This window comes from Bombyx mandarina, chromosome 25 (assembly GCF_030267445.1).
Source record: "Bombyx mandarina strain Sakado chromosome 25, ASM3026744v2".
Classification (NCBI taxonomy): Eukaryota; Metazoa; Arthropoda; class Insecta; order Lepidoptera; family Bombycidae; genus Bombyx; species Bombyx mandarina.
Window position 1 is genome coordinate 8,334,069 of NC_143231.1, and position 10,957 is coordinate 8,345,025.

General features: G+C 34.5%; 2 protein-coding genes across 2 annotated transcripts; one reads left to right on the forward strand and one right to left on the reverse strand.

Moving 5' to 3' along the window:
* Nucleotides 1–1,688: 1,688 nt before the first annotated feature.
* Trs33 (trafficking protein particle complex subunit Trs33) lies at nucleotides 1,689–2,613 on the reverse strand. The gene is made up of 3 exons (XM_028182844.2): nucleotides 2,392–2,613; nucleotides 2,029–2,292; nucleotides 1,689–1,922 (listed from the first exon to the last, which is right to left on the reverse strand). Exons 1-3 carry the CDS (start codon nucleotides 2,479–2,481, stop codon nucleotides 1,797–1,799), a joined length of 480 nt encoding a protein of 159 aa, XP_028038645.1. The 5' UTR covers nucleotides 2,482–2,613; the 3' UTR covers nucleotides 1,689–1,796.
* A 3,216-nt stretch (nucleotides 2,614–5,829) lies between these two features.
* Nucleotides 5,830–7,980, forward strand: Hexim (Hexamethylene bisacetamide inducible). Its single transcript, XM_028182837.2, has one exon. It carries the CDS (start codon nucleotides 6,002–6,004, stop codon nucleotides 6,995–6,997), a length of 996 nt encoding a protein of 331 aa, XP_028038638.2. The 5' UTR covers nucleotides 5,830–6,001; the 3' UTR covers nucleotides 6,998–7,980.
* The last annotated feature ends 2,977 nt before the right edge of the window (nucleotides 7,981–10,957 follow it).

The following is a 10,957-nucleotide window of genomic DNA, read 5'->3' on the forward strand; positions in this document are numbered from 1 at the left end:
TTCTTTGGCACCGTAGTGACCATAGGGGTTGTTTGTTTATTTTATACTCATATTTATGCCGGTTTTTCCAGGTCCCACAGTAGTAATGGGGTTTCTTCACTTCTTTAAGTACACACACCTTAATGACTGTAAATACGAATGGACTGTGTAAAAAACTGGTAAGTCAAAACGAAAAACAGCTAAACCCTGGAGATCAGAAGCGCTTTTTTTTTGGCTGATGGCGGAACCTCGTATGAGTTCCCGGCGTCTAGGGGGCACGCGGGGTATGTGGGCTTCGACGGTCCACAAATTAGACCGAGGGCCCAAGGATGGTATTTACCCACTAAACGACTCCCCTGCACTTTCGCCAAAGTGTTAGTTCACCCCCCTGAGGTCAGGACCTGGGTGGGGTAAGGCAGTTAGACTGCAGTCAACACTGCAAATAGGCTCAGCTCACCCCAAGAACACCCGAATGACGGAACCTTCGAGGCGAATCGACAGCTCTGAAACGTCGGCCATCTCACTACGCGAGTCCGTCAGGCCATCCAAGGGGTGCCGCTGATGTGCGATCGCTCTTATGTACTCCCAGGAGACCCGCTAGTGCTGGTAGTGCGCCATATTTATCAACTCGTTCAGATCGCCTGGTGACCTTCACTAACCTACCACTTTTTTAATGATCGAAACTGAAATCTTCCTAACGTTTGAAGAGTTATCAGCTGTGTGAACCGTAAAGGCAGGTGTAAGCTCAGGTATATACCCAGGGACTAAGCATAGCTATATGACTCACAGGTGAGATTGCGGTGGCCACGTCCCACTTACGTGAAGAGGTAAACCTTGACTTATGGAGAAAAAGTTTTTCAAATTTGTAAAACGTTTTCAACGATTCCCATCCAGATTGAAAATATTCATTAATAACAGCTGAGCCATCTATATTTGGAGAAGTGTGGTGTCCCGGTTCCTTTGTTAACCACTAATATTGCTGAATAAGTGCTCAGTGAAACCCCTTTTGTTTTTTACCTTTAATTATGTACGGTTAAGGTGAGAACATCTTGTATTTTACACAATTGTTTTCACAATTAATTGGTAAGAAATTATACATCAAACTGGTGGTGCTTTAGTTATTTATCTAGTAATTATTTAATTTGTGTGGTTTACAACTGAGATATCAAGATTTATAAAGTATCTAAGAATCTATTGATATTTATTATGCTTGTTTTTTGAGATCCAATAGTCCTTATATTAAGCAATTACTTTTTTTTTATTGCTTAGATGGGTAGACAAGCTCACGGCCCACGTGGCCTTAAGTGGTTATCAGAGCCCATAGGCTCAAGGTAAAAGCCGCCATCCACCTTGAGATATGATTTCTAAGGTCTCAGTAGTTACAAACAGCTGCCCAACCCTCACACTGATTTTAATACATAATGTTATTCCTTCACTATGAAAGTCAATTGTGAACATTTTTTGAAAATTTGAAAAATTGGTACCGTCATGCAGGATTTGAATTCCAGTGCATCACTCAATACAAATGCACGAGACGACTTATCTTTTAGGCCATGACGACTTCAGAATACATATAATAGTTACAACAGTTATTACAATCCTGTTTAAGGCTTATAATCAAAGTGAACAATAAAGTGCTTAATACACTCATGGCACTAGTGACCTTGACATGTCCAGGACCCCAAATGTTCATAATAAATAATAGAATATGCAATATATTATTGCTCCTTTATTAAAAAAAAAATAATACATTAAACAATAACATAACATGTTATAACATATTAAAACAATGTAAACAAAGCAAATCTAGATTTGTATTATGTTCTTTGAACGTGTATATGAAATTTACATGAAGGCATAGACTGAACTTCTGCTGTGACAATACTGTTAATACAGAGATTAGCCAATCCACCTCGAATGAGCCCACAAGTGTAAGCAACATACTGAAATGGTAAAAAAACTCATTTAGAACAATACTTTGATAATAAATTTTATTAATTCCAAAGGTCAATCGAAAGAAATATAGTAAATAAAGTAGTTTTTACTCACTCTAGGTGCATATTCCAGGTACTGATGACCATTAGAAAAATTTGTTAGAAAACGGAATGCATTATCTTGAAGTACATAAACTCCTTGGTGGTTTGTACGAAGATTATCTATCTGTTTTTTGTAAATACAAGTCCAAAAATCTGTACATATGAATTTCATAGTATCTAATTCATCTTTAAAACGCGGCCATTCCCTCGTTAATCTTTCCATGATTTTATAGCCTGCCGCAAACCCGATGTATTCGACAACAGACAAATCAGTTTCCTGAAATCGATGTATTAAAATGTATTTATTGTAATAATATTGCCTAATCTCAAACGATTATTTAGTATTTAACATTACATACATATTGATTAAACAAACCTTTTCGCCATTATCGTTATTCTTGAATTTTTCAATAGAATAATTTATAATTTCAGAATGTAATAATTCAAATATGATGTCGTCGGCCATTCTTGAGGGGTCCAGATATTTTTAATTAAGGTTTATTACTCATTGCATATTTATATATAATAATAACGCTTCGTAGGTAATATATTCTGTCTTTACAAATGAAAACACACACGGAAAGAAAAAAGGGGCTAAAGGAACTTTTGTATTGTAAATTGAGTAAATTCTTTTTGAAAATTTTAGTTTAATTCTTTTTTTTAGGGATTTTATGACCTGGTAACTAAGACCTTTAAGTCATGTCTTATTTTAATTTTTATTCTTAGTTTTATGAAAAATGATAATATGAAGTGAAATTAAATAAAGATGATTAATTTGAGACATTAATCAAGTAGGATGAAATTAAATGAAACGAGATGCGATGATATGAGATGAAATATAATCTCAGTAAAATGGTAGCCATTTCCTAAAACTTTTTCATTGGACTTTTTAGAGGATCCCGAGAAGTTACGTTCAGCGGCTTTTTTTTATTTTCCCACATTTTTGTGCTTTTAAAGATTTTTTAAGGAACTTTATGACCTGGTAACTAAGACTTTTAAGTCATATCTTATTTTAATTTAAATTCTTATTTTTATGAAAACTGATAATATGGAATGAAATGAAATGAAGATGATTAATTTGAGATCAAATGGGACGAAATTAAATGAAATGAGATGAGATGAGATGAGATGAAGCATAATCTCAGTAAAATGATGGTCATTTACTGAGATTTTTTCAGTGGACTTTTGGAGGATCCCGAGAAGTTACGTCCAACGGCTTTGTTTCATTTTCCCACATTTGCGCACTTTCTCAGATATTAAACAGTTAATAAACCAACGTTATCACACATTTAAACCTGAAGAAACACTAAATAGACAAAATAAAACAATTCACACAACTTCACTCCTCGCGTTCCCGCCAAAAAGTCCAAACTTAACCACAATTTTTTATAATGGGATTTTATGACCTGGTAACTAAGATCTTTAAGTCATGTCTTTTAATTAATATTCTTTTATGAAAAATGTGAAATTAAATGAAATGAGATGCGATGATATGGGATGAAACATAATCTCAGTAAAATGGTGGTCATTTACTTCTGAGATTTTTTCAGTGAACTTTTTGGAGGATCCCGAGAAGTTACGTCCAGCGGCTTTGTTTCATTTTCCTACATTTGTGCACTTTCACAGATACTAAACAGTTAATAAACCACCGTTATTACACATTTAAACCCGAAGAAACATCAGATAGACAAAATAAAACAAATGACACAACCTCACTCCTCTCGTTCCCGCCAAAAAGTCCAACTTAACCACAAATCAGTAAAATGCACAAATTAGTAGCACAGAAAGATTAGTTTACAGGTGAAAGGCAGCAAGCTAAACAAAAACATAACAATAAAGCATTAATTTTGTTGATTAATAAAGTGGACAGGCATAAGGAATTAGTCCATACTAAATACAAAATCAATAAATATTAGGGTTTAAGTATCCAATTGCCGAATTGTACTAAAAAATTGAATTTCATTTTTTTTTTATTTAATAATTTATTAAAGCAAAATATCAACCATTATTATCTATACATTGTTACTATCTAATAGGAAGGTCTTGTTGAAGGTTATGTACCGTAAAACGAGGCGATTAGGGATCGAGAGGTGATTGGGGAAGAAACCAGGAAAAACTTTCGACGCTCAATATTAGTGTTATTTTCGTTCCAAAATTTTCTATTTTTTGTGGTGTAATAGTAGAACGTTCAAAGTTCACAAAACAACTCTGAATATGCATGATAATAGCTGCTAACTTATAAGAAAATCGCGTTTCAAATTAACTTTCTGTGGTGGTAATTATTTTAGTGCTAGAAACTTTGCTCTCTTTTATTTATTTGATAACAATAGAAGACGACTGTGATTTATAAACGTTATTTAGTGTTTGAACCATCATATATATTAAAGGTCAGGCCTCAGTTGTTATTGGTTTTAATGTATTTGATAAAATAAAAATACATGTAAAAATCTGTTGTTTTTTGGGATATTGGGGACGTCCTAGGTACAAATAACAACCAAAAAGGGGTCAATTGGGATGACAATAAGTGAAATGGAAACTACCTTAGTATAAATTGGTCCAGGATTGTAGGGTTGTCTATATGGTTATAACAATATTTTTTAAATTTGTTGGTAAAAATCTGGTTGATTCATGATGTTTTTGTCTAGAACTTTTATTCAAAATTATCAATGTGTTATTTTATTGTTTGGTAAATATTTATATTATCAGTTACGTATTGTTTTCTATTTTTAGATATGCCTCGCATGTACGTATCAAAGAGTGCAAAGCCTTATAAGATATATTATCCCTTAATATTAAAAACAGCAATAGAAGCCTATGAAATTGGGAATAAGTCTTTAGTTGAAATAGCTAAGCAATTTAATATAAGTAAGTCGATTTTGCACAGACATGTAACAAGAACAATGAAATCTCAAGGTGGACAAAAATGTCTAAGTAATACATAATAAAATATTTAATAGTTGTTGAGAGTGGGGGTATTCATCTGAATAATCCATGGAATAACCGACACACATAATCTCTTAACCCAGATAAAAATATCAGCCCCTAAGTACTTACCAAGAACGAAGAAATATAAACCGTTTATAAGAAAGCCCGCTCGTTCTAATTTAGGTGCTTACTCTCCCATATACAGAATCCTTTGGGACTACAATAATGACTACGGTAGCGTGGTGTCCGTCAATGTTCATTCGGAGTTGTCTGATTGCGCTGAACTAATTTTAAGTGATGAAATATATGTTTTTTAATTGTCTCACAACTTACAGGACAAATCTGTCGCGGATCATTTCCCAAGTAAATATAAATTAATCATAAGCAAATAAATGTAATCAAGTTTTAGTTATATATATATGTTGTTGTTAATGCACTGTCGATTGCACCTATAATTGAGGTGACATCTGCCATGTACTTTTGTCAGTTTGTTAATGTTTTTTATTGATTATCACTTTGTTGGTGCAACTAAATAAATAAATAAATTAAAACCAAGTAGTGCCAACCCTAGCAAATTTCTCATTTCTTCCCCATTAACCGCAATTTCCGGGTAAATAGGGATTACACCTATTTTTGCTTTTTTTGCATAAACTGGAATGCTAGTTGCATAGTTTTAAATTGGACAACAAAGATGCCTCCAAGACTCAATCTATTTGATCCTAATATAGCATTATATACATCAACAACTACCTTAAAATTGGTCATAAAGTTGGAATTTGTCCCTAGTCGCCCCTTTTTACCGGTACTTGTAACAAAAATGTTGCATAGAAATAGTAGTAATTAGTAGAAATTTGGTACCGCTAGCATCCCTAAAATAAAAAAATACAAATAAATAAAATGGTGGTTCTAGCGGTCGAGAAAAGAGTACTTCGTGATAAAAAAAATTCATACTGTTGGTTCAACTGAAGTTTTTGGTCATATAAATCAGTGTACTATTCGTATTGATTGTTCTTCTATAATTAACAGAAAAGAAGGTATTATTGATCAATTATTGTTTCCTAATGGACGCGGATAGTCTTATCATAGAAGATGGCGAACCGACGCAATCACCAGTGGTCGGGGCGCCATCCATCGTTGAAAAACAGAAACCGGCTAGCGTTGACGGAAACGTCAAAAAGAAAAGGAGACGCGCGAATACCAAACGTAAAGTTATGACGCCTTTTGTAAAAGCTCCTTGGCGTGATAGGAGGAGAAACGAAAAACCTAAAAGAAATAATCGCTTTCGTAAAATTGTTTTGACGAAAACTCATGCCCCGTTCAACAATAATCAATTTTTGATGGAAATTCACAAACCTGAACCCGAAAATGCGTTCAATATACTTCAGACGCCTTCAGCACGCACTCGTGATTCCAGTTTTAGTGTAGATTCAGATGATAACTATTTTTATGCTCTACCTGAAGACGAAGAAGAATATTTGACAAAAGAATTTTCCAGCGTGTATGAGGATGCGCAATGTGAGCGTCTATCAAATATGACAAAAACCGAACTTATACAAGAATATCTTCTGTTAGAGGCAAAGTTTGAAAACCTTGTAAAAAGGACTGAGCGCTCGAAGATGAAACGAATGGATGAAGATAAAGACAATAGCACTGACAGAGATGCGTCGATTGCAGATAAAGATAGTATGGTGACTGACAGAGATACATCTGAGACTTCTATTGAAACATTTACCGCAGAGGATCCGCCTTCAAACGAAATCTGGCAACGCCTTAAAGACCAAGAAGATCAAATAAGAGAGTTGCAAATCTCAAATGAAAAGCTTTTATTGGAAAATGAACATTTAAGACAAAGGCAACATAACTCTAGTGAGGATTCTGAAAGTGACAGTTCATCTACAAGTGATAGTAATAGTTCAAGTGGAAGTGAAAAAGTTGTGGATGAACCAGTGGTCCAAAATGAACCTGTCAATGATATCGCTCAACCAAATGGATGCCAAGAATTTGAAATCCTAGAAAATCCAATTCCCCTTGTGAATGGGTTCCATACTAAGGATTAGTTTCCACACATTTGTGTGAGTGTGTGTGTGTGTGTTAAAAATGTAAATATTAAGTGATTAAACTCTTTATGTTATAAGCATATGTTATTCATTTCTTTATAACTTGATTGAAATTTTAATTGTGTTATTTTATGCTTAAAATTTGTACTAATTTTGCATTTAATTATATTTTCAAATCATAAAAGTGCACAATTAACACTGGAAATGTAAACCTTAAATTCCAAGACAGATTAGTTTCACACAAGTGTGCAATAACTCTGTAGATGTTTGTCTTTTAATTATTTGATCTCACTTTTATGTGATTGTAGGGATTGTGGATGTAATTTATATTGAGAAAAATAAGTAAATATTTGGCATTGAGAGAATTGGAACACAAATTAATCCAAGTAAAGAAACACAATGCATTAGGACAAATGTATTTGAGAAACTTAAAAAAACTTAAACTTACTTATTTAAGATAAAAGGCTTTATATTTCTGCCTGTAGTATTATTTGAAACTTAATTTTAATTGAATATTAGGACTAATTCTTACTCTGCCAATCCATCCTACAGTTTCGAGATGTAAGGCAGTCAGATGTGTGAATCAAGCTAAATGATCTAAAACATGGATTCGTGTTATACTTATAAACTTGCTTAATGGGGAAAGGCAAGAAAACACAAGTAAATAATTTGCACATATTGCTGTGTCATTTTAGTTTCAGTGATGAAGATGTTTTATGCTTTGAAGAAAAGAGAATATTGACAAAATGACATGCCACAATATATTGCCATGATTTTGCTTCCATGTTTAGAATAATATTTAAATTAAATTAATATTTAAATTAAATTATTACTTTATGCCTGAAGTTCACTTTGTAGTTTTTAGTCCTGTATATTTTCTTTTGTTAATATTAACCAAAATGAATGTTTACATCTGGATAAGTTTATTGCAACAGGGAATAATATATTTTAAAGCTACTAATATATTTTATTGCTCTAAATAATAGTTTTCTTATTTCAAAACATATTGATGCCGTGTTAAACTATTTACAATTGACATAATAGATATGATTTCAAAATTGTTATAATAGTTTATAAGTGAAACAAAATTGTATATACAACCACTTCATTAATTAATTTCAACAACTATCTTCAGATATGGAATAAGAGAGGTTTAGACTCCCCGTGCACTGGGCAGCGTGGCTACGGCAGCCAGACGAATATAATATGGTGCATGGGGGACGCGCACATAAGCAGCCCGGATTTTGACTGTGGCAGCCAATACAATGTGCCTGTTGCACAGCCAGAGCAACCAGAGCGAGTGTATGTGGCTGCTGTCAGTCTCCAGTACTGTAGCAGCCAATGCATATTTGTTTTGCCAAATGTTGGTTATATGACACAGCGTGTGTATACATTCTCTTGTATTTAAAAAGACTGGTCTGAGTATTTATGAACTTTAAAATACTACTAGAATAGGCCTTTTGAGAGCTGTTCTAGAAAAAGAGGATGTATCCAGTATCTTTTCTTTGCTTTGCCTTTTTTACGTGATAAAGTCAAAATAGCTCGACGATAGGATCATAAATGGGCGTCGATTGGCTGCTCAAATATGTCAATTGCCGCAGCCTGGCTGCCTAGTGCGCGGGGAGCCTTTTTGTGTAAAAGAGAAAGCCATTACAAAATACAATAATATCAATATTGTTCCTCATAGACATCATCATTCTGCTATGAACAGTTTTTCATGCGAGTTGAAAAATTGGAAAATGCCACATTCTAACTAATAATAATAAATCAAACAGTAATTTGGCTCTAAACTGAGATTGTCTTTTCTATGGTAAACAAACTATATTGGAAAGTCAGACAAAGAGCAAATAAACCTGTTCATAACATGGGTGTTTGCCCAAAGTGGGAATCGGACACACGACCCTTTACCCCTTCGATCAACAATAGTATAATAGCCGGCAAACTTCTTGAGCATTTGTTGACCTAGTGGGGGTAAGTTTGCGCATGGTACACTCACGTGCAAAAACATTATTTACTCTGCGTCATAATGCAATTAAATTATTAAAATCAAGATATGTATTTATTTATATATTTATGAGAACATCAACAAAAAATATAGGTTAATAATTGTAATAATTTAATCTTGGGGTAAAATAGATATTCCTTCTATTAAGTCAAAACTAGAGCTGTTGCCAGGTCTTGGTTCAGTTGAAGCGAAGCTGGTATTTGTAATTTTTTTTTTCGTTATCATAATCTTGACCATCATCATCACTGTTTTTATCACCCGAGTTGCTATCATCGTGATGAGTCGACATAGGGATCATCGGTGTAGTTTACAACTCGGTCGGTTCGGTCTACTTTTTTGTCTATAATTAATTATTTTTTTGAAGATATTCGATTCGTAGTAATCGAATGTAACTTTTTTCAATTATCAGCTTCCGATTATTTTCTGTTTTTTTCCATCTGAAGCCTAGCTCTTTCATAATTCGTCGTAAACTTCATACCGAGCCATTAAAATTTATATCTTCTTTAAATTTTTCGAAGCCTTTCTACGGTACGGAGTTTCGCTGCTTGTTATGTAGTTATTATGATTACATCTTTTTATTACAGATTGAGCGAAACTATCCATTCCGGTAAATTTTTTCTTCTCTGATCTTTTCTTACCCGGAGTCCGAAACACGGCGAGCAAGCCAGAGCCTTTAGCTTCGTTAATAATGCACCTAACAGTACTCACGGATGTTTTTGTTGCTTCCGAAGTCTGTTTTACTTTTTCCCATATCATTCTTCCCCTGTTTTATAATGAAGCAATGTACGTCGTACACCATTTTTCTACCCTTTCTTTTGAATACTACACCAGTTTGTCGCGGCATAGTGTATTTTTTATAAAAAATCAACAAACACTCAACAAATAGCAATGGCAACAAAGTCAACAAGCAATTATAACAAATAACTTAACGATTAATAACGATAGACTTTTCACTGTACGCAAGCGTACTTTTGGGAGCAAGCGGAAAGAGGGCGCGGTGCGGGGCGCAAGGTTCGACTGATCTACCAATAACGCGCTCGATACGATTTCCCCTGCCTTCGCGCCTCACCCTCACCACCAAAGTGATCTAAAATTCGGTTCTGCGCAGTCAAGGTCATTTGCTCAAGAAGTTTGCCGGTTACTATAACTAGATTTCGGGTCAGCGCAAAAATCCGTCTCGTCAAATAACAGCTCACTTGAAATGTGAGCTCTTATTTTGTTTAGTTCACTGTAGACAGCCAATGTCAACGTGTCTCACAATGCCGCAGTGTTTATTCAAAAGATGTCGTTACAGAAGCGATTTCATCATCCATCTGCGTAATTTCAACCGTCCCAGCTGCAGATGTACTGGCACCGTCGTTGATCCGCTCGGCCGCATTCATTACTTTACGTTGCCGGCACTGCTTGACTAGATCATATGGTTTTATTGGTACCATTCGATTGCTGTTGAGATGCCCTTTCCAACCGTATACGATCTCTGTATTTCGATTTGGCTTTTCGACGCGCATAGGCCGACATTACATATTTTTTGGTTTTTTTTATTATTTTAACACATTATATTCACAGTTACAATTTTACACTAATGTTATATATATATATCGATAGATTTTGACGAGAGCTGACGATTGAAACTTGAATGAAAGTCGTAGCTTCACAGAGTCGAAAGTTATACTAAATGGAAATATCGATACGCAGCAAAATTACCTTCAAATGGCGGGGCTGCCCCCTCCCCCGCGTGCGATGTGTTACAGTCCTTACTTAGCGTAATAAATTCTTTGATTCTTTAGCTATCCAATGGTGTAACTGAAATTTGGATGGAGATGATAGATATGTATCTACAACACTAAACTGTATCCCCCGATTTTGTTATCATTCGTTTTTTTGGATTGCGTCCCTATGGAAGTAATTTTAAAGACGTATTCACGTCAATATCGCGCTTAAAACCGTTTAAACTT